The 23,805-nt window shown below is 34.9% G+C and overlaps 1 protein-coding gene across 3 annotated transcripts; it reads left to right on the forward strand.

The window, feature by feature from the left end:
- The first annotated feature begins 430 nt into the window (after positions 1-430).
- Positions 431-6,424, forward strand: LOC149558000 (uncharacterized). 3 transcript variants are annotated; one of them, XR_016364963.1, is made up of 5 exons: positions 431-745; positions 4,580-4,685; positions 4,845-4,897; positions 5,812-5,902; positions 6,078-6,424. XR_016364963.1 is itself a non-coding variant. In XM_089832445.1 (4 exons), the coding sequence occupies exons 1-3, from the start codon at positions 636-638 to the stop codon at positions 4,857-4,859; spliced, it is 231 nt and encodes a 76-aa protein (XP_089688571.1). In that variant the 5' UTR covers positions 431-635; the 3' UTR covers positions 4,860-4,897; positions 6,078-6,424. The 3 variants fall into 3 exon arrangements, 1 of the variants encoding a protein (XP_089688571.1); XR_016364964.1 differs by having other exon boundaries at positions 5,829-5,902; XM_089832445.1 differs by lacking the exon at positions 5,812-5,902.
- Positions 6,425-23,805: the final 17,381 nt, after the last annotated feature.

The raw sequence follows: 23,805 nt of genomic DNA on the forward strand, positions 1-23,805 counted from the left end.
ACATTCTAAAATAAAGTACTGTTCAGTGTCCACTTTCCCAGAATTGCAAAATCTGCAAATTCTCTCTTCCCAAGCCTCCTTTGGCCTCTTCCAACGCCCAGTCTCACAACGAAGTTGGTGAGAGTTGGTTCTCAACTAAGCAATAAGAATTATAGCCCTCCAAGAAATGTTGGCTCCTATGTACGCTTTTTGGTAAGTTAATTAGAATATGCCACACATGATGGACAAAAAGATAAATACAGCCACGAAAATGCACTTCCATACGAAGGAGAGGACTTGGTTGATTTTTTAAAAAGTTAGAAAAAACAATATAAAGAAAGTGCATTTTCGTGGCTGTTTAGCCACGGGCTTCCTTTCGATCCATACATCATCGCAGTCTAAAGATGTGAAAGGCACTAGGAAATAACAAAACCTCGGAAGTTTGGACACACGGATTCAACACGTATTAGCCTGTGAAACTAATTTATTATATAATGCCAGCTAGATTTTACTTGACATTCAAAATCTACCAATCTTTACATCTCCGCTGTTGCAGAATCCGATCCGTCAAAGGAGAATCCCAATCGTTTCCTCGACGCCTTTAAACCGGATTAATTTTCCGTATCCCACCCAGCAGGATTCGAACCTGCGTCGTCATGGGCTGTTGTGCATCATGTTTTGGTGGGCAGAGTCCGGAAGAAATTGAAAGGGATAAGCTTCATTCTGAAGAAGTCCGACAAAATGCTGCAAAGGCCGCCCAACAACGGTACCCTCTAAATTTTATCCGCTACAATATTTTAAAAAAATCAATTCATGCAATCTGGTTTTCAGGATGAGCTCTGATGTATGTATACTAAACGTAGAATGTCCGAAATTATGATTGCAATTCACCAATTATCGGCAAAAGCCTCTAGAGTTCAATACCCTGCCTAGCTATGAAATTTCTAGAGGTAGAAGTAAATTTTTTAAAAACATTTTTTTTAGATGCATCTGACCGAAGAGAAAGGCATCTTTACAAACTTTTTGGAAGAATATATTATTCAGGTGCTTTTTTGATTTTTTTTCAAACTTAACCTGGGGCATAATCAGGCCCAGTCGCTCGCTTTACTGTTAGCAATTTCTTGTGAGGATTTTGGGCGCCCTCTACGTTGGGCTATCGTACTATCGGAGCGGCTTGAAACTGGGTTGGGCATTTCGCAAATGTACCGTTTTAGCCATTATTGTACAATTTCAGGAAATTTATCTGTTGCCTCTCTTCCTTCAATTTCCTAATCCTACCGTGTGAGACTCCCTTGTTAGGTCCATATCCTCTGTGTTCTAGCAATTGGGAATTAAAGTCAATTGTGGGATTCCAATTACCCTAATGATTTGTAAGCCTGCTGTCTGCCGTTGAATTATATTGGTCCTCTTGAATCCAGAATAAAAAATTAAATCCATTAGCAATATGTCCATGTCGTAACATAGATCCACTTTCTCTTACCAACAACAGACGAGTCCTCAGTAACCCAACTTCAGATTTCAATAATTTCAGCATTTTATCCAAATTAAGAAAACTATCACTATAAACAATAAATAGTTATAATTTATACTTTTTTTTACCATCGATCTTAATACAATAGAATACAGAAACAAATCAATGTAATATTAACCAGTTATTACAAAAACCTAAAAATATTGTTCCAAATATATGATGTAATAATAAATAGGCCACAAATTGTGCTTGAATGTTTTTAGATTTTTAACTGTGTATATCTTTTTGAATCAACATTTTGGATAATATTATATGATCACAATCAAGATAGTGAGCTAGAGAAGAAAAAGCATTAAGAGAGCATAATATCAAAAAAATCTTCTCACATAGGACCTGCTGATATTTAGAATAATTTGGCTAATGGACCTGGTTAAGATAGACCTTGGCTATAAACAGAAGGCAGGTAAAACAGCTAGTTTCTTGTTCCCTTGGATGCGTCAAAACCGGTGCCTTACAACAAACCAAATAATTATCTTTATTCTTTAAAACAAAATTGAACACAATTTACCTACAAAGTGTTAATATGGTGACTAAAATTACAATTTAGAAGTAGTTACAGATTAAATAAGATGTTGAAGAATATATCTTTGTTTTTAAATTATAATATATCAGTCCACCTAAAAATAAGAGCAGAGTATAAAAATATGCCCTTAGCATGTTTCAAACCGAAAAAAAAGAATACTGCAATCCTCTTTTGTTGTTCTTCATAGTAATTGAATAAGGCCTTCTCGTTATGGCAGCTTCAAACGAAATTGTATGAGAAGCTTTTGAGCTTTACTCCTTTTCATATTGTGAGTATTTCGTGGTCTATCTCTGTAGTCTTTTAGCATTCTTCAGCACCCTTTAGTTACACTAAATGCAGAGCTCTGCAATGTATTCCAAGGTTGCTGCATCAGCACTTTTTAATTTCACATACATTGGCTGGAGGTTTGTACTATAAATAAAAGTATATTTTATTCGCATATTTATGAAGCTAATGAATATAACCCATTTGAATCATGGTGCAAATTTCATTAATAGGTTCCAGTGTCCAGTTCCAATTGATTTTTTGATATGCCTGCTGTGATCCTCTTCTATTGAGGGAAATGGAAGACATCTAAACGTGGGTTCTAATGGGTTTAATCTAGCAAGTGTTGGAGAAAATTTAAAATTCTTGTTCTTGTAGGTCTGAACTATTAAGTGTTAGTGGAAAGCCAAGGCAAAAACAAAAAATAGGATTTATTGGGTTATCTATTCATGTGTTTCCTGCCTCTCATTAAGTTTTACAAAGTGCTGTTGGTCCCACGCTCTTCTTGAGTTTCATCTCAAGATATTGTGGGTGTTGCTTGAATGAGACAAAACAAACAAATGGGATCATTTAGCAGGGTCCAAAAACAAACAAATGGGATCATTTAGCAGTGTCCAAATGGACCAGAAACAGAGATGATGAACATTAGATGTGAATGGCAGTCAGCAAGAGCACCTTGAAATTTGATTTTACTTTTGATATGGATCAGAGTGTGATTCAAAATGTTGATGCAAAAGAATTTCACACAATCAACTCCAGAAACTGCATTATCTATATGACATGAATTGTGGAAATTTTTTCACTTTGATTTACTTTTGATGTTAATTTTTGCAAGTGGCTAAGAATGTTCAACTGTGGTGCAATACATATAGCCGAGGGGTACATTATTGGAGCTACTAACTGAATCTTCAGCTAAAATAAAAAATCTCCACAAGAATGAGAGAAGCAATTGTGATGTTTGATAACCCAAATCTAAGACAAGTAACCACTTCCATGAAATTAGAAGTCCAGTAGAAATTGACAGCATTCCAAATACAGGAGGCATCGTATGCCATGCCTGACAATGCAAATATTTTTCAAGAAAGTAATCTGTCAACATTGGGAGTCAAGCAATAAACAGCAGTGTTTTTTATAGTTTATAATGTGGCATTTGGTACGCAAGACCAACTGAATTAGAAAAACAATAACTGAGGATTTTCAAACTATTAAAGAAGACTGTAAAGAGAGCAAGTTGGCTCATCTTTAGATTTGAGAATGGTAAAGTTTACATCTAGAGCCTTGGGAAATAATCCTTGGCAGCATCACAGTGGCATAAACCTTGGTCAGAATCGCAGCCAAAGACATCGTGGTACTCCTAATAGTAATGCCATGGACTTGTTGGATGTAGAAAAAAAAACTTAAAAAAACTTGTATGGTTGTTTATTGTAGGGGTCTTTTAATGTCAATGACAGTAGATCTGGCAATCCTCTCGAGTCCCCACTCCTTGTGTCTTGTAGCAGGTTAAAGTGTTGATTTGCTATTATCAGAAACTGTAGTGGCTTTTAAGTTTTAAGCTTTAATAGTGGCTGTAACTGGGTGGAAGAAGGGGATATTCTGAGTATCTGTAACTGAAGGATTTAAAATGAGTAATGTTTTAGGGTAGGCAAGCATTGTTGGCAGTGGGACAGTGTCCCTCACTGGATTCACGATATGGTTTAACAGCCTCTTGTGTCTTCTAGAAGTCTAGTGGTTGTATTGAGCATTGACGTGTCAATCTTTTGGTCCAAGGGCAACCCTAGCAGTTAACAAGTGGTACCAGAATTTGGTCACAAGTTCAAATCCCTGCAGGTTGTGGTGAGTGACTTTAGAAGGGGGATTGTTGGTAGTGCGCCAGAATCCTTCGCTGGATTTGCAGCATTGTTTAGCAACCTCCTGTGTCTTCTATAAGTCTAGTGGTTGTATTGAGCATTGATAGATCGATCTTTTGGTGCAATAGCAACCGTAGCAATTAACAAGCATCTCATTCAGTCTAACTGGAAAAGAATAGATGCATGACTACAACTGAATATTTGAGAAGAAATATTATTTAATCCAGAGTCCACTGCAAAGTGCTTCTCTTTGGAAATTATCTACCTAGAAAAACTAGATTGCTAAATTTGTGATTTTAAAAAAATTATGTCTATTATTAAGAATCTTCCTAATTATTTATAGATTTGAAAAGACGAGAAGTAGTAAGTATGAAAATTAAACTCAAACCACTTTTGCTCCTGTATATTACTGATAAGGTGTTGTATTTGATATAGGCAAGAGCAATTTGAGAAGTCGGCTGCAGGAAGGGCTGCCCGAGCACAGATAGCAATGCAAGCAAAACAGTCGGCAACTTCTAATACAGGCGAACCAGTTCTCAAGGTATTGGTTACACTAATGTTTTAACTTTGAAGCAATTGTGTCTTTATTTTCAAATGCTCATTTGGAGCTTTCGTAATATTTCTAATACAAATTGAGAACTAGCGTAGTTTTAAAATCTAGATGGTAAATGACTCTCTAACAAAATTTCTTTGTATGCAGTGGCAAATGGGGTGACGATTTAGGACACTGCTAGTAAATGGGAATAATCAAATGTATACTTCTACATCACCTATCATGCCATCTTGAACATAAATAAAATTAACAGTTCAATGAAATCTTGAAAAGGTTATTTGATTGGCTTGTGCTTTTGGACTTTGAATTTAACATCATAAAAAATGTAAATAGTTGCTTTATTCATTTCCTTGTGGATATGCTGGCTTTTACATTGTCTTCCTACAAATTTGTGTACTGATACGAGCAATGTGAATATTCAGATTCCCTAATGTATTATTTTGCAGAATAAATAATGGGAACTATGTTAGGATAGCTACTGTTTTACCTTTTTATGTTTTCCTGCTTCTGTGACACTGAAAGTTTCTTATTCCGGAACTTACTAATAATGTTAAGGAAACATGATACTTAAACATCTATTTGGGGACTCAAATTTTAAAGCACAAGTTGATTTATGTTGGGATGGTTCCTGTCATTGGTATAGACAATGTTGTTTGAGGCTCTGCATGTTTAGCAGATGTTGGCATTGTTTTTGGTAATCACAGGCAATGTTGTTTGATGCCTTTGAATGTTTAGCACATTCCATTCATTTTTCTTCAGCATTACGAATAGTTTGATGTCAGTATTGAAAGTGAACTGGTATGTATTTTAGGGTCATGGATATTTCTGTTGCCAAACATCTTTTAAGGGGTCATATTTAAAATTTAAATGTATAGGAACTATAGGATCTTCTGTATCACTTTGGGTCCATTGTGTCTAACTCAATATGTGGACTGTTTTCTCATTATGCTACTATAAAAGATCCTTCTTTTAAGGAGTATTTCGGTACGAAGTTGACAAAGCATAAGCATTGGAAATGCAAGAGACTGTTAAGTCTAAACCTAGTTAATTTTACTAAGCATTGCAACATGATTAGATGGTGTAACAGTGGTGTTGAACATGTATTTCTGAACAGCTTTTACCATGTTGCAGCAAAGTCATACTGTTTCCCTTTAGATGGATGTGTCGATTGACAGAGACTCAGTTTTGAATTCAGCTGACAAAAGGTGCTTACTGTTTGAAGTTTTATATTTTAGAGTTATTGTCTCTCCTTAGATTAATTTTGTCCTGTTATTAAGAATTTTTTTGTGGTACATTTACAATTCAATGAAAAAGCTGCATTGCAGTTTTTCATGGACAGTATGAGATTGAAAAGTAACATGATTTGGCTGATTATAATAGATTGTCATGGATACTCGAGTCTATTCCTTGATGAGAACACATGGGATCAGCATTTCATTCCACACGTATTTATATGAAAGGAGGCTATATCCGTTCTGGCCCTTTTGTAGGAACGAGAGGAATTCAAGGACTATAACAGTTGGTTAATGGATTTTTTCTCTACAGCGCCTTGTACTTGTTGACCATGTTGGAACTTTACAAAAAAACTTATTGCTTTATTTCATTGTTTTTAAATAGAAATTGCAGCAATCTGGAAAGGATCATCAATATGTTCTAATGATTAGAACTTGAAATACACCTCAAATGAATCTTCTTCTGTATAGTTGAGAAGATGCATATTTTCTAAAGAGCAAGCTTCTATCTCGTATGCATTGATGTTTTGAATTTAGTGTTCTGAGAAAATATAGTATAATCTGATCACTTATATTTGATTGCTCGTATCTTTAGAGATGGAAAGTGATAGACATTTTCTGTTTTAGTTTTTACTAATAATGGCAAACCAAAATAGATCCAGAGAATCTTGCATTTTTATTGTTCAAGTTACGAAGAATTCTTTAGACCAGAGAATCTTCCATTCACCACGAGAACGCAATCATGGCAGTACATGATAATTGATAAACCTAAAATGTAGTCCACTCAAGAGCAGCTCTTGAGGCGTAAGCATTGATTGGGTGTAAGCAATGGAGTGTACATTGCTTGTTTGATGATTGTTGTAAGAACCATGTCCTACTAAGCAATGCCACATCACCAAATGTGTGAGATATGCGGAATTCAAAATAAGAAAACCCTAGTTGACTATTCAACCATTGAAGTAATTAAACCATAATCAAGATTATCAATTAGCTATCTACGTTTTTAATCAAAATCAAAGATATTAAGCAATTAGGATGTCAATTCAATGATGTTGACCTACACATCATACATAGATGACATAACAATAAAAACCGTATGTTTGGTTGTACAATGTACTAATGGATGCATCAAATGACTAATTACATCAATGACATGATTTTATACATTACATCACTTGAAGAGTTTTTAAAACAAGTTGCTTCGAACATGTGTCCAGCTGCAAGTCCCAGTCTCCAGAACCATCAAATATCGTCTATCCACTGTCTGCGACGGGAGTTGACCTAGGCACTTTTAGCACACCAACCATGGAGTGTTGAGCTCCCTTGGGGTCCTTACCTGACATGAAGAATGCCTCGACCTTGACACAAGAAGCCTAACAACTCGGAACAAGAGGACTGGATAGATCTGATGTAGTCATGAAACATACTACTTTTTACATATGTCTAAATAGTCTAATCATGAAATGTGACAGGAATACAATACCAAAATTGGGCACAATATTTCTGTTCACATACGATAGCATTTAGATTGTTTGATTCCAACGGTTTAAGAAGAAGACCATACAATTACGATATCAATGCCTTTCGCATAGGCGACAGGACTGAGGGATTCAGAAGTGAAATGGACTTTAACATTTGATCAATATACATATATTCGATGACTAAGTTCAAGGGTGTGCGGTTGGCTTTCGCAGAGACAATGATCTCATATTTCAGAAATCAATTCTAGGATATATAATATAGATGGGCATAAGAAAAGTATAATGAGATATCTTCAATACCACTAACAAATAAGCCCACGGATGTAACTTTAACTGTAACTCTAAGAAGGAAAGTCTTTTGTTTTGAAATCAATGAGAACAACGAGACCGCTTTCAATCCTAACTGATCAATGTTTCCAAAGCAATTTAATAAGGAAGGGCGCCTAGATTTGTGGCTCGATGTCATTGCCTTCCGAGGATTTGTTACAGGCATTCCGCTCTTCCCGTTGTTTCCAGCTTCCAAGATCAAGAAACAAAATAGATCACCCCTTATGGTTATTTCTCCCCAACTTGATTTCTTCAGCTCCGAACTAGTTTGTTCTTAATGGACTCCATGCCAAGTTTCTTAATTGCATACCGTGCGAGGTTTGAGAATTTAATGATTTAAGTCCGGTAAGAAAACATAAATCTCTTCCTCCATTCGTTTTCCAAGAACCAGTCTTCTTTCCAGCATCCAACACCCGTGGGTGTTCTTCCAAGATTTAGGTATATCATATTTAATTCCCATTCTCCACAATTGTGTGACTGACCCCATTTTTGACATGGAAGAAAACCATTTCCTCATTGAAGTAATGGTTTATTTCTAACTAATAAAGTTATGCATAAATCCGTTTGCCTTACAAAATTCACATGGCAATCAACTTTCCAATTTTTTCGGGTTGTAGAAAAACAAGTTGTGACACTTGCAGGATTGTCGCTGACATAAGCAGTTCAGGATCTGTCGTATTGTTAATCATTTTTTCAAAATATTTCTTCTTGCCACGGATTTGGCAATTCAAATTATTTTTCTAGTTTCTCTATTTTCACTGCATATATATTTCAGCATTTTGGTAATCGAGGTACCAAAAATTTCAAGGGACACTTCAAGACTACTAATTTAAACTATTTCTAACATAAGAGCTTTGTAAGAGCTTGAGTCCTTGTCTTGTGCTAATGATATTTACTTATATAATGAAGAGATTTTCCACTAATGCCTACTACATGAACCTGAAGGAGAAGCAAATATGTTATTCTCGTTTAGATTTAGCATGATGTAACTGTGTAACTGTAACAATCTTGATCTAAGAACAATATATTTTTGTTGGTTGGTCTCAGACTTTCATGAAATCTAATAAAAAATAAATTATTTAGATATTGAAGTTTATCTCATCTCCTTAAATAGCCCATAAAGCAATGGCAATTGTTATTTAGGAATACATTTTTATTGAACCAAAGACATGAAGCCTCATTTGCTCAAAAACTTGACCACAATACTTAAACTTATTGCATTTGTTTAAAAAGTGAATCAAGACATTAAACTCTATTTCATTTGTCAATTGTCATTGCATTTGTTTAAAAAGTGAATCAAGACATTAAACTCTATTTCATTTGTCAATTGTCAGTAAACTCAAACCTTGCCTCACATGAATTTAGATAAAAAAATAATAATACTTCATAATCTTCTTGCTAAAATAGAAAAACTCAAGCAAGTTAATGAATCCTAGAGCATATGCCTAGGGGGAAAACAAAAACAAAATAAAAAATTGATTAAAAGCAAAAGAAAAAAGAATAATAACTCAAAAATAACATTGTTGCTGAATTCAGGCAATCCCTTCATCACCTCAACTAGATATACATCATGTTTTGTTCATAAATGTTTAAATAACATAATACACTTCATATGAAATTGAGAAATTCTAGCATCATTGGTATAAAAGGAAATTGAAACAAGATAATAATCACAACTTCATATGAGTTGAAAAAATAAATAATTAAACTTAGAAAGTAGGCATCATAAGTGCAAATATTCAACTAACAACTAAGTCATTGAGCTCAAACTTACACAACTATAGTGACATAAATCCAAAAGAAAGGCCATATTTCTCTGGGAATGAGTTAGCAATTTCCCACTTTTTTTACCTAGCTCCACTATAGCTTGGTTATAGGTAGTTGTTGTATGTAATATATACAAATAGTCACAACTTTAACAAAATATACAATAGAAAAAACACAATTAATGATCATTAAAGTGTTATGTTCTTAATTGACCACATGGATGTTAAAAGTCTACTATCCTATTCTATTTAAAACACAAGACCATAACTAATCATTAGTGAGTGCTCAATTTTAAAAATAAAACTAAAAAGATTACAATCATGGCATACTTTGAAAATAAAACAATAATTAGCAGTCAGGCTAAATAGTGGCATATGATTTTTTACTCGAATTAGGTACCACAGTAGAAAACTAGAGCACTATTCCTAAAATTTAAAAGATGCTACCTTAATGAGTACTTAAAATGAGTACACCAAGTGAAGATCAATGCACCAGGCATCATCGAAGCTTTGAAAGCCACTAGATTTCTAATTATCACTTTTGAATTGTTATCCAGCCCCTCTTTGGGAAGATAAAGAGTGGTCATCTTTGTGTCGAAATGTATTGATGTGAGGTCTTCATCTGTAGCATGGAATTTCACCCTTGTTGAATGTATGTCAGCCATAGAGGGAACCTTGAGCTCATCCCTCGTAGAGGGAGTGCCCACTATTTAATCTCCCCCTTCTCCTTCTCCCTCTACCTTCTTTTCTCCTTCCCTAACTTTCTCATCTTTGATGGATCCAAAGATAAGAGTTAAGGGCCCCTTCAAAGCACTTAGAAGCGACAGATTTTCTAGAGTAGAAGAAGCTACATCAGAAGCTTCAAAACAAATTGTATGATCCTCCCTTGGAGTACATGCTGACATAGTTCAATGAGACGTCGAATAGGGCCGCTTAACTTGGAGAATATTTGAAGGATTATAAATATATTTTACTCTTTCTAACAAAGGTTACATCTGACAATCCTTCCTTTTCAATCTCATCGCCCTAAGTATCATTATGGTCTATAGTGGCTATAAGGACAGTGGCATAATAGAGCACCTCTAACAAATGACCCATTTCTTTTATACACAACCTAAAACTATCTAGCATCTTGAACGTAAATGATGACAATGCTCATAGGCAACAACTACTAGGTTGTAGAGCCCTTCTTTTGCTTTTTCCTCAGTGCCTAACTATATCCCCGATAGCTTTTGCGAGATGAATAACAACACCTAATTCTCAAGCATCATCAAATCTCTCATAATGATATTGTAATAAGTGTAGGAAGCTCTCATTTGGATTACTATTACTGCAATACAAACACAAATGTAGAAAGGAGATATCATTATTGCTGCACTTGGGCCAAAAGATGACCAACTTGTCAATACCTTAAACAAAAAAAAAACAAGAAGTGGATAAATAATTGCAGAAACTTGACCAAGACATCAAACCTTACCTCATTTGCCTCAAATTAACAAATAAAAAATAGATTTGCCAAAATTAAAGCAAGACTATGCTTTTACCCCACCTTCAAAGAAACTAAATCTTGTGGTTGTGCACCTATTAGATGTTTAAAAGGTCGGTGAAAGTTGGTTGTCAATTTAACTGAAAATATCTGCAAGCCCTTTGCCCTTCACTTTAAGACCTATAAATGACCAAAATCAATTCTTTTCTTGAATTCTCCACTACAAAGTTGATACCCAGATATATTAAAAAAGGATATGAAAATTAGAATGTATTGCAAAATGTAGAAGGGAATACAAGACATGTGAGTTGTTCTAGAAGTGCCACCAATAGTTTGAGAAGAATGCATGTGCAACATATGGAAGCCATCATAAAATTGGTGGAAAATCTCTAAAGCGTGCAAAAACACGTAGCTACCACTTGTAATGCACATTGCATTGTAAAAATAATTTTGTTATGTGATAAAACGCTAATTGTCACATTTATTTAATTTTTCATAATATTGAGATGAAAAAGTAGAAGACTACCAGGAAAAATGTTAGGAACCAATATAAAAAAGGAGATTTAGAATTTTGACATCAGTGTAATTTTAAAATGTGTTCAAAACTATTGTTTTTTATGATATTTTTGTACATTGTAGAGTGTCCATAAACTAAACAAATGCTCAATATGCTATTGAGAATTGTAGTCTCTTTCCTTATGATAGGGACTAATAATTGAAGAAATTCAAATTGTCTTCACAAGTGTTGCTAGCATTATTATTATGATAAATGGTATAATTAACTATCCTAAAGTACCATCTAGGCTCAAATGAAATCTCCCATCTACCAAATTTATGAATCCTTGGACTTGAATTAATTTCTTCTATTTACTAAATTCATGAATAATTTTTGCTTTTCTCAAATAAAATTCGATGCTTTCATGCTAAGTGGCCAATTCAGAAGCGTATTCAAATGTGTTTGCAAACACTTAGGAATATACAAACATACATCATTTGATTGTATTCAAGATTCAAGATTCAAGATATTTCATATGTTAATTGAATAGTTCAAACTTCAAATTAAAATTTCATAGGCACAAATATTCACATTGAAATTTACTCAAGTTCTAGACTTCAAACTACAAATTCAAAAAGATAGTTCATAAATCAATGTTCACTAATTAGATTCATAAGGACTCTTAAGAAAATATGGATCCTCCTCATCTCCAACTGCTACAAGGTCAAATATCATTTGAACCAAGAATGGTTCCACTTGTGCTAGATGCACCATGTGTCATGGACCTATCATCACCATTATATATCATCCTATTAAGATCACCAAATATTTCATCCAAGTTTGCACACTCACAGGCTACATTCCAAAGTTTGGTTGCTCCATTGATAAATGTCAAAATGGAAGCCAAATGAGAAGAGTAAATCTAGTTGCAAAAAAATGGAGATTGAATGGTTGAAAGGCCTCTATTAGGGTCGTTTAGGGTTAGGCACAAAAAATATATGTTAAAATGTGCAAATAAGCACATGTCTTTAATATTTTTAAATGTGAAAAGGCATTTTAAAAACTTTTTTTGGGCATCAGCTTGTGGATGTGCAGGGAAGGTTGCCAAATGTCCCATGGGTGCCAATTGGACGCTTCCACAAGCACCCATATGCGTTTGGATGCATCTGGATACATGTACATGCCACTCAATGGACATTCATCCACCTCCAACATCTGTCTGTATCAACTTCCACCTCTAGTGCTTTCATGCAAGTATCAATATCTCATCTTTCAATGACATGAGATTAATTTTTAAATGTCATTAATAACATTCTAGATTTGACGAGCATGAATGTTTTTCTAGGTCACTAAATAACAAGCCATTATTTTATTGTTAATTTTTTTTTTTTTTTTTTTAACAATTATTTTCATTCAATGTGTGGACACTAGGGGAAGAAGAATGAGGAAGAAAACCTTTGGTGTAGTCTAGGACCAAGGTCCTTATACATGAGGAGGATATCAAGTGAGAAAAAATTAAACCTCCAATATAGGCCTCCTCAGGAGGGCTTTCAAGGGCATTCCCTTTAAATATAATCAACATTGCATATGTCTTACTTTGAGGCCATGAGGTGGCATATCACCCTTACATAGAGGAGAGGTCATCAATATAAACCCACCAAAGGTTACATTACAATTGCCTCTATCAAGACTTGGGTAAGAATTCCTACCCTTACATTATAGGAATTTTAAAATAAATGGGGATTCATCAAAGGGCCTAGCTAAGGACAAGGACATGTTCTCTAATAACGTTGCAAAAAAGTTTGTATACACATTATCTGAATATCACAAATCACTGATAAAAACTGGCAATGTATAGAAACCAAAATATTGAATTACTGTGAAACTGCAATTGATAAAAGGACATGGATTTCATAGCCCCATAGGTTGTCTTAGGACATTGCCTTCAACACTCAATATTTGCAAAATATCATCAACAAGAGCATAAACCAATAGAGAGGCCTTATGTGTGATTAGTTATAATGTAAAGCCTCAAGACCCCAAAATGACAATGCCAAAAGTGACAGGTAGCCATCATAAATGTTAAATACAACCTTAAGTTTGATTCCACAATAAATGATTTAAAACCAACAAAGAAATATTCAATCCTCATGTGAAAATACCTCAGAATCATAAAAGTTACTATAAGTAGTGACAAATAGTTGCCATAGTCATAATACTCAAACTGTAATAATGTCTATAAAGAAGATTATGATACCACCTTGATAAATGTTATACCCAACCATGATAAAATCTAGGACTTGTAAACTGATATACCCAAAATAGAATAAAGTTGAACTTAAGCATATTAAAACATGAAAAACTAAGTTAGATACTGGGTAAGTGCAGCAAGATGGTGTACAAAAAGGGGGTATAAGTGGACACATTTTTTTTGAAATTAGTTAAACCTAAACTTGGATGAGATGTTTGAGGGTCATCCACTCAAAATGACAAGATGCATAAAACATGCAAATTGAATTACTCTGAATCTACTTTCTAAACTACAAGAGTTTTTATAAAATAGACAAAATTAGTTGGGTCAAACCCTATGCACACAAAAAATAGTTCCTAATTATTTTAGAAAACATAACATAGTTGTTTTCATGTGCAACTAAAACCACCTAGTTATATATTGTATTTTACAAATCCTTTTGGTACGATGATAGTTAAGAGTGATATTTGGAATTTGTATATTTTTGTGTAGTTTTTTTATGAGTATTTTATTTTTATGAATTATTGAAGTGACTTCATACAAAAATTTTGGTACTTGTTCATGTGCAAGGCATAACTTGCATCAAAATAAATTGAAAAATAATATCTTTTTAAGTGTATAGAATGAAGTGTAGAACAATAATATATAATTTATTTTGCATTTGGTTAAGTATATTAACTATTATTAAAAAATGTTAGGCATATGTCTGTGAGGTTTGTGAAGATAGTGGTAAAACTAATTAACATTTACAATGTTAATGTTGTCGATATATATATATATATATATATATGAAGATGTGTCAGATTATGGTGGTGATTTCAAAGATACCCACTTTATCACTTCGAAACTTGATAAAGGTGAAGATGAAAAATGTCTAAAGAATTGAAATTTGAGGGAAAATGAGATCCCAAGGCTAATTTTGAGCCATAACCTAATTGGGTTATTGGAGCCCAAAATGCATTGCAATGGTTAAAGAACCTGATCAGATTTTTATGAGATATAACTCGATGAATTTTTATGAGACAAAACCCGATCAGGTTATTAATGAGTGAATGGAAAATATGTTGCATTCACATAACCCTCTTACTATGATGGCAATAACCCGATTGGGTTATGTCTATCATAAATAGACTAAATATTTAAAATTCTATATTTATAAATATATATAGAAATTCAACTATATTTAAATATTATATATATTTATAATTATATTAAACTAAATTTATATATATATATATATATATATATATATATATATATAATTATATATAACTTTATATTTATAAGTATGCAACTAAATTCTTATATAATTAAATATTTTTATTCTATTTTTGTATATACAATTGCATATATTCACAACCTACTGAAATGTCCCTTTTCTGATTTTATATGATATTTCAAGCCTCAAATCAGATTTTCAAAATCAAACAACCAATACTTCAAAGATCCACCAATTTTTCAATAAACCCCAAATCGGGTATGCCAGAAATAGTGCCAAAAGCTTCACAACTTCACCTATTATTAATAAATCTGAAAGTGGACATTTTTACAAAAATTTGAGCAGCATAACAGCCTATAAAATGACATTTCCAGATTTGTATAACATGCACACAATAGCTCCCAAACGGAGGACAAAAATAATGCTCATCGGGCTCCCGAAAAATAGCACAAAATAGCCCGGAATCACCACAGAAACTTAATAATCTATCACAGAAGTATAATCATATCCAAATACATATTTTCAGCTCTATTTTAACATTTAAAAGTCTGATATACAGCAGCAACCCGAACTGATATGAAATACTCAACCGGAAACACCAAACTCTTACAAAAAATACACCCGAAAACTCACAAATCTGCACTGTTCAGCATAAAGGAAAACTCTGCATGAGCATGCACATGGAATGGCTTCAAAATCCCATCCTTAACCTTCCTGGAAACCTGCAAACTCCCGTTCTTGGTTCTCCCTGGAAACCTACAAACTCTCGTTCTTGGGTCTCCTTCTCCACAGGTTTGGCAGCCTCTAAAGAATAACAAAGAAATGAGGAAAATCAAGTTCTGGAATGAGCCCAGAATGCCTCCAAACCCCTTAAAATAGGGCATAACCCTAACTCACATCCAACAGGGGTTAATAAAACATATTTTAATAATAATTTTTATTTATTAGTCCATTCGCTTCCAAAGATTATCCCCTTTTTCCGAAACTTCACCTTTTTGGGCCTGCCTGCCTTAGAAAATATTATTATTTTTTAATTATTTGAAAAGGGGACATGACAAGTCCTCCCCTCCCAAATATTGCTTGTCCTCAAGCAATGGCTAAATAATAAACCAATCAATTCACCTGGATCTCAAATGTAGTCATGAACTATACTATTGCCAAATAACATAGGCTCCTGCAATACCCTCTGCAATATGACCAAGAGGAATCCATAATCAAATTGACAATTACAGCTCAACCAAACTCCAAAATCACCACTACCACAATTAGAAACCCACGAGACACAAACTCTTAGAACATCAAAACCCAAGTAAAGTGGACAAATCAAACTTCCAACACAATAAATACCATCAACGCATCCCACTGGCCTATACGGAATGTACAATCCAACTCTACAACAATGGTTAATGCTCTCAAATGAAACTATACCAAGTATGGAGAATCCACACACTGTACAACTCCTACAGTCAACACAACTCTGTAGATCATCAACCACTGTCTCATAACCATAACTCCCATGCACCCCTGATGGTGAAAAGCCATCACAAGATAAATAGCAAGAAATGGAACCCAAACCAAATTTTCCTGCCATCAACTCCTCAACACAAGGATCAAATGCTAACTGATGTACATACCCTGCAATATAATGTTGATTAAAAAAACCAACCTCAGTCAACAGCTCACCATGAACAAGTGATACAACACACTGTGACTGATCGCTAGCTAAGTCAGGAGATGTCATAGCCAAAGAAGTAGAATCAATAACAACACCCACTGAAGCATCACTCCCAAACTCCTCCTCTAAGTCACATATTATCAAGCTGTCAACTGCAGAACCTATCACCATGTCATGCCCATCACAACTCTCATCTTGAGGCATCAAACTGTCCCATAACTGATGATAAGCACTAGGAACCAAAGTACATCTCTGTATCATCATCTCATCAACATGGTCATCAAAGGTAGATTGATGAGCATACCTCATAGTGTAATGCCGATAGAATGCACCAATCTTAGTCAGTGGCTCAGACTGCAATCTAGATGTAACTAACTGCAATCGATCACTAACCAAGTTGGAACTGACTACTACCTCTGAAGACATCACCAAGGGAGTAGTATTACTAGTAAGAACCATGCCAACTGTCAGCTCACCAACATCACACATGGTCTTTGATACAACATCTCTAGTCTTCGTGCCATTAGTACTAAAGGTCACCACCATGTCAAGCATACCACAACAATCTGCTGCAGCACCCAACTCAACTAAACCTAACTCTAGTGGGGATGAACTTGATATGCCAATGTTAGTATCAAGGATGGATGCATCCCCATCTCCACTATCTTTGACAATCTCGACCATGGACATCCTTGGATCATCAGACACCATCGCTTGTGACTATACAAAATCTGGTAAAGACTGTAGTTGCTCTAACTCCATGGTCACTTTAGCCAAATGAAATTGTGACTCCTTGAAAGCCAACTGTGTACTCTCAAGAATCTCAAAAGTCACCTCAAGCTGCTGAGTAAGCTCACTCACCTCATCTTCCTTGGCCAACAATGCATCGTATGCTATACTTCCCCACTCCATAAGATAATCTCTATCAGCTACCAACTGCATATAATCCTGTCTCAAAATTTGGATAGCCTCCCATAAAGAGTGGAACTCTATCAAGGAAAGATAACTGCCTCCCTGCTCATCACTAGTAAGAGAACCCCATCCATAAACTGATAACAACTGACAAGCAGCATCAAAATGCTGGCAAGTGATAGCAATGTCTCAGTCACTAACTCTCAACTGATTAGACACATGATGGCACTGGCTTGACTGTCTCCTACAAACCTCCTCTGATGCACTGTTTAAAGGAGTATCCTCAAAGTTACTAGTCTCTAGAGTATTACCATCCATATCCTGTGAATCAACTCTAAAGCTCATATCAACATATAGAGTATCAAAAACTATAGCACTACTGACCAACTCCTCTGTACCCAAGGAAACTAAGTCTTCAAAACTGCCCACTGTATCCTCCTAGATGTCATCAATGCCAATATGATCCTGGAACTCATCTGTACACACTACCAAATATGAAAGATCATCAACACATTCCAGAAAGTATGGTCGACTGGATATATGAACAAAGCCCAACACCGGTGTATAAAAACTAATACCAACATCGGATAAGCTCCTGGCACAAGAAAAGACAACACCGTGCAATCTGCTAATCAAATCCATGATTGCACCCAAACAATCACTGCTACCACAAAGTGTTAAAGATTTACAGTCAACTGAATTCCAAATGCCAATATAACAATCTCGAGTCCATATCTGTAAACTAGAATCAGCTGGTAGCTCAAGCAAAATCCTCACTTGAGTAATATGACCAATACCAACTAACTCCACATACCTGTCATGATGAGATAATGTAGTCACAATACTATCTTTACTCACCTTTAGCTAGCGGGATAAATCATGTGAAGTACTACTAGCCTCAACCTCATGTGACAAAGCATATAACTGTGCCTAGTACTCTCTCTCAGAAAAGTCATGAATGCGCAATGTTTGCTCATCTCCACTAGGTATCTCACCATCATGCACAACAACATCCTCATAATCATCATCCTTGAGGTCAAATCTATCTATCACTCTTTGACTAAAATCATCAAATGTAGTTACCTGATCATGACCTTGAGTAGTCATTCCATGGTACCACCAATCATAGGCTACATCTTCCAAGTGTAGACTTGCAATTTGAACAGCACCACTCTCCTTCATGGGGTTAAGTGTGAAGAAGGTTTGTAATTTTTGTAGCCATGCTCTAGCTGAAATTTTATTTGTTCCATCAAAAGTAGGTGCTATAAACTTGCTTATTTTATTTTTGAGCTCTCTTCCACTTATGTCATGCTCCCTTCTGTACTCTTTCTTGGGCATCAAAGTGTTCACCATATCCACATATTCTCTAAAAGGAATCGAACTACAAAAGTCATCATCTAAGCCATTGTAAGTAGCTCTTAATGTAATCAAGTTACCTGTAACCTCTTCCATAGGATTAATGGCTGGATTTGGTACTGGTGGCTCATTTGCAGGCAAAAAAATAGTTTTGGTTGATTTAGATGGTGTGGATTTCAGATTTCTTGGCTCCTCTAAAGTGCTCCCTTTCTCATTAATAGATGCAACTCCTTGTAGTTTTTCTATCAATATTCACAAAGCCTCTCTAGTTTCTGCCAAACTATCCACTGTTTGCTTCTGAGTATTTTGGATGTCTTGGAAGAATTTTTTTGCCATCTCATCTGGATCAGCCATACTTTTCCCTTCCTTGGATTTTGTACTTTTACTTTCAACTGGAGGTTTGATCAAAATTTCTTTATTCTTTTCTCGCTGCAAATATCTTTTTTCTCTTTCACTTAGTTGCATGCAACCATAAATTTTGACATGCAACTGATTAGAAGCAACATACAACCATAAATTATGACATGCAAGATTTGGGTAGTTGTCAAAACTGACATGCAAGATCTGGGTAGTTGTCAAAACTAACATGCAAGATCTGGGTAGTTGTCGAAACTGACATGCAAGATCTGGGTAGTTGTCAAAACTGACATGCAAGATCTGGGTAGTTGTCAAAACTGACATGCAAGCTTCTACAAACCCTCAGGCTGGCAAGATCATGGCTCTGATACCACTGAAATGTCCCTTTTCTGATTTTATATGATATTTCAATCCTCAAATCAGATTTTCAAAATCAAACAACCAATATTTCAAAGATCCACCAATTTCTCAATAAACCCCAAATCGGGTATGCCAGAAATAGTGCCAAAAGCTTCATAGTTTCACCTATTATTAATAAATTTGAAAGTGGAAATTTTTACAGAAAATTGAGCAGCATAACAACCTATAAAATGGCATTTCCAGATCTGTATAACATGCACACAATAGCTCCCAAACGGAGGACAAAAACAATGCTCATTGGGCTCCCAAAAATAGCACAAAATAGCCCGGAATCACCACAGAAACTTAATAATCTATCATAGAAGTATAATCATATCCAAATACATATTTTCAGCTCTATTTTAACATTTAAAAGTCTGATATACAGAAACAACCTGAACTGATATGAAATACTCAACCGGAAACACCAAACTCTTACAAAAAATACACCCGAAAAGTCAAAAATCTGCACTGTTCAGCACAAAGGCAAACTCTGCATGAGCATGCACATGGAATGGCTTCAAACTCTCATCCTTAGCCTTCCTAGAAACCTACAAACTCCCATTCTTGGGTCTCCCTAGAAACCTGCAAACTCCCGTTCTTGGGTCTCCTTCTCCACAGGTTTGGCAGCCTCTGAAGAATAACAAAGAAATGAGGAAAATCAAGTTCTGGAATGAGCCCATAATGCCTCCAAACCCCTTAAAAGAGGGAATAACCCTAAATCACGTCCAAGAGGGTTTAATAAAACATATTTTAATAATAATTTTTATTTATTAGTCCATTCGCTTCCAAAGATTATCCCCTTTTTCCGAAACTTCACCTTTTTGGGTCTGCCTGCCTTAGAAAATATTATTATTTTTTAATTATTTGAAAAGGGGACATGACACCTACCTCTTTCCCTCCCTCTCATACCCCTAGCCTACATCTCTTTCTATCTAACTCCTAACCCCACATCTCTAACTCTAAACCTCTTCTCACTAATCCCTAACCATTTTCTCTCTCTCTCAAACCCCTAACCTACCTCTCTATCTCTCAAACCCCTAACCTACCTCTCTCACTAACCCCTAACCTCTCCTTCCCCCTTGTCTCAAACCCCTAACATGCCTTTATCTCTCTATCTAAATCCCCTTCTCTCAAACCCCTAACATGCCTTTATCTCTCTATCTAAATCCCCTTCTCTCAAACCCCTAAGCCATCTATCTATCTCTATCTAACCCCTAAACTCCCCTCTCTCACACTGACCCCTAATCCCTAGACCCCCCCTCTCTCTCTCTCCCACCCACCCCTCTCTATCTTACTCCTAGCCCTATCTCTCTAACTCCTAGCCTCCCTTTCCCACTAACCGAGCTAACCTCTCTCTCCCCACTCTCAAACCTCTAACCCACCTCTCTCCCTCTCTCACCATCTCTCTCTCTCTCTCTCTCTCCCTCTCTCTCACACACGCACACACACACACACACACACACCAAATGCCTAAAACCTAATCTATCTCTAACCCCTAAACTACCTCTCTCAATATCTCTCCTCTCAAACCCCTAACCCATCTCTCTCTCTCTCTCTCCCTCTCTCTCTCTCTCTCTCTCTCTCTCTCTCTCTCTCTCTCTCTCTCTCTACCTTTCACTAACCCCCCATCTCTCTTTATATTATAGTTCTACATAACCTGGTTGGGTTTTGTAAAATGCGATTAGGTTATTAGATCTTATGGCTATTGTAGTCATGACTTAATAGCCCGATTGGATTATTAATAACCTGACCGGGTTACTAAAAAGGTGTAAATTTATGAAAACATGTCAATGTCCATTATAATTTTTCATTGTGGCCCATGAGATTCTATTTTTGTTTCACATGTCTCACTGCGCCAAGTATGAAAGTATTTACTCTTTTTTCCTTAGAAATGATAAATTTGATCTATTTTCTTCTGTCCACATGTTATTTTATGTTAGTATCTTGTAATTCAACATAAAATAAGGATGAAAATATTTTTAATTTTTTATTTGATTGTGTTTTTTTTTCATGTTATTGTTTGTAGGAAAATTTGGACCTACAACCATAGGAAAGAACAAGAGAGGAATGATTGAAAAATGAGAGACAACAAAGGCACAAACAAGGGAGTGTATAAGGAGATTATGTAAAGATAAATTATCAAATGCCTCCAATGTAAGTGATGAAGATATACCAATTCAAATTGACATAATCAATGCACCCAATATTTGAAATGAAAAGCATGAGCATGCACCTATTGATATTGATGTCACAAATGCACATAATTCGACAAACAAAAATGTTCAACATACCTTAGTTGAAATAATTATGAAAAATACACCCACGCCACCTAATGCACCTAATGAGACATCTCAAGTTGACATGATGAATGCACATAATACAAGTAATGAAAATGTAGAGCATGCACCAACAACAACATCTCCTAGAATAATGTGTAGAAAAGCAAAGTTTCTAATTGACATTGATTAAAATATTTCAAAACCAGTGCATGATAAAATGTCATAAATAAATTATAGAAGAATTTTTATAAAGATTTGAAATAACTATTTTGAAAAATTAAATCAAAGTGGTAAATGCCAAATTCTTGTTAAAATGCTTAAAAATTTGAAATTTAGAGAGACAATGAGAATTTTGGGGTTAAAAACATCTAAAAACAGTAGTGAAAGAAGCATTTCTAGGAATCTCTTTGATATATACCAATCCATTGGTTAAAAATCACATAGTAAAGATGTTGATATTAGTTGATGTGTGCTCACATCAACCATAGTAAGAAAGGAAATGGAAAAATCTTGTATAATAAGAAGAACAAGTCAATCATTAAGGATAAGTAGAACAATGTTAGTCAAAGCCTTAGGCAGGTGAGATAAAATTGAGGATTCTAACAATACTTCTTATTTGTCATTCTAAGGTAGACCCCATGTAAGGATAAAGTTATTATTGACACACTAAGAACATTAATTGAAAACTTTTGGCATAGCAATACAAGGGCTTCACCAAACAAAAAAGACATTGTCAAGTGATGAATTGAAAAAAAAACCAATGACACATGCACAAAATTACTTTGATATGACTCAAACACAATTTTATGAAATATATTTTCAAAGATTTTTTGAAATTAAAATTAGAAAGTTTTTTGAGATGTCCAAACATTCGATGTTAAGATAAATGATATAAGCACTCCATGTTGTAGAGTTCATGTTGAGTTTTCTATGCATTATGATATTGATTGTTATATATGTTGTACTTTTCATACTAACAATATATTACAAGAATGTGGTCTACAAGTACCTTCTAAGTCAATGAGAATTAATTGCAATTGTACTATGTGAACAAGATGATGGGTGCATTTATTATAAGACCATATGTTTGAAAGGTTTTTTCCGTCAATGTGGTGGTTAGAAATCCTTTTATAAATGCCTACATCTAGATAGCACACATGAAATTGGTATGAGACTTGTTTCTCTTGGAAAGTAAAAGTTAGTTACATATGGTGTTAAAGATGGAAAAAAAATTTAAGAGGTGTGAATTAGTTAAAAATGATGTATGCATTGTTGATTTTATGACTTTTGAAAAATAGAATATAGTTTATGAGTACATATGCCATACACATAGAGCTAGATGATTAGATGAGCCATTCAAAGTGTATAAGGACACTTTTCCCTTGGGTACGATTGTGTCAGTTGTTTACTTTGCTGAAAACTATATACTTAAAACATCAAAATGAAGTCCAACATTATAACTCTATACAATTGTCAATTTTTTTACACAACATTTATTCATGCACATGATAGCATAGATGAGGACATAAATGTTTTAAGAGAGTATCACTTTTATATCAGTAATGATCAAACTTATTCATCATAGTTTGTGGAAGGATGTTTTAGAGTTTTCTATGAAAAATTTGGGGGAAATAGATGTAATATATAATCAATACATAATATGGTTAGAAAATTGCACCACGAAATTCAAGAATGCAAGGATGTTCTATTGGTTGAGGATGGTGCATGTGACAAGTGGAGTGCAACATTTTTGGAATTTCACTAAGGCGGGACATGGAAAGGGAGAGCATGATGATGCTGAAGCACGTGTGAAAAGAGCTTTTAGTAGAGAGGAATTAAAGTACAAAGGTGGTGCAACATTAGAAAATG

This window comes from Cupressus sempervirens, chromosome 5 (genome assembly GCF_028749045.1).
Source record: "Cupressus sempervirens isolate cs-2001-9-10 chromosome 5, ASM2874904v1, whole genome shotgun sequence".
NCBI lineage: Eukaryota > Viridiplantae > Streptophyta > Pinopsida > Cupressales > Cupressaceae > Cupressus > Cupressus sempervirens.

Excerpts from the sequence above, each read along its gene's own strand:
- LOC149558000 (XM_089832445.1), top strand. The coding sequence starts at position 636 with ATGGGCTGTTGTGCATCATGTTTTGGTGGGCAGAGTCCGGAAGAAATT. Across the intron at positions 746-4,579 it reads GCAAAGGCCGCCCAACAACG|GCAAGAGCAATTTGAGAAGT; the intron begins GTACCCTCTAAA and ends TATTTGATATAG.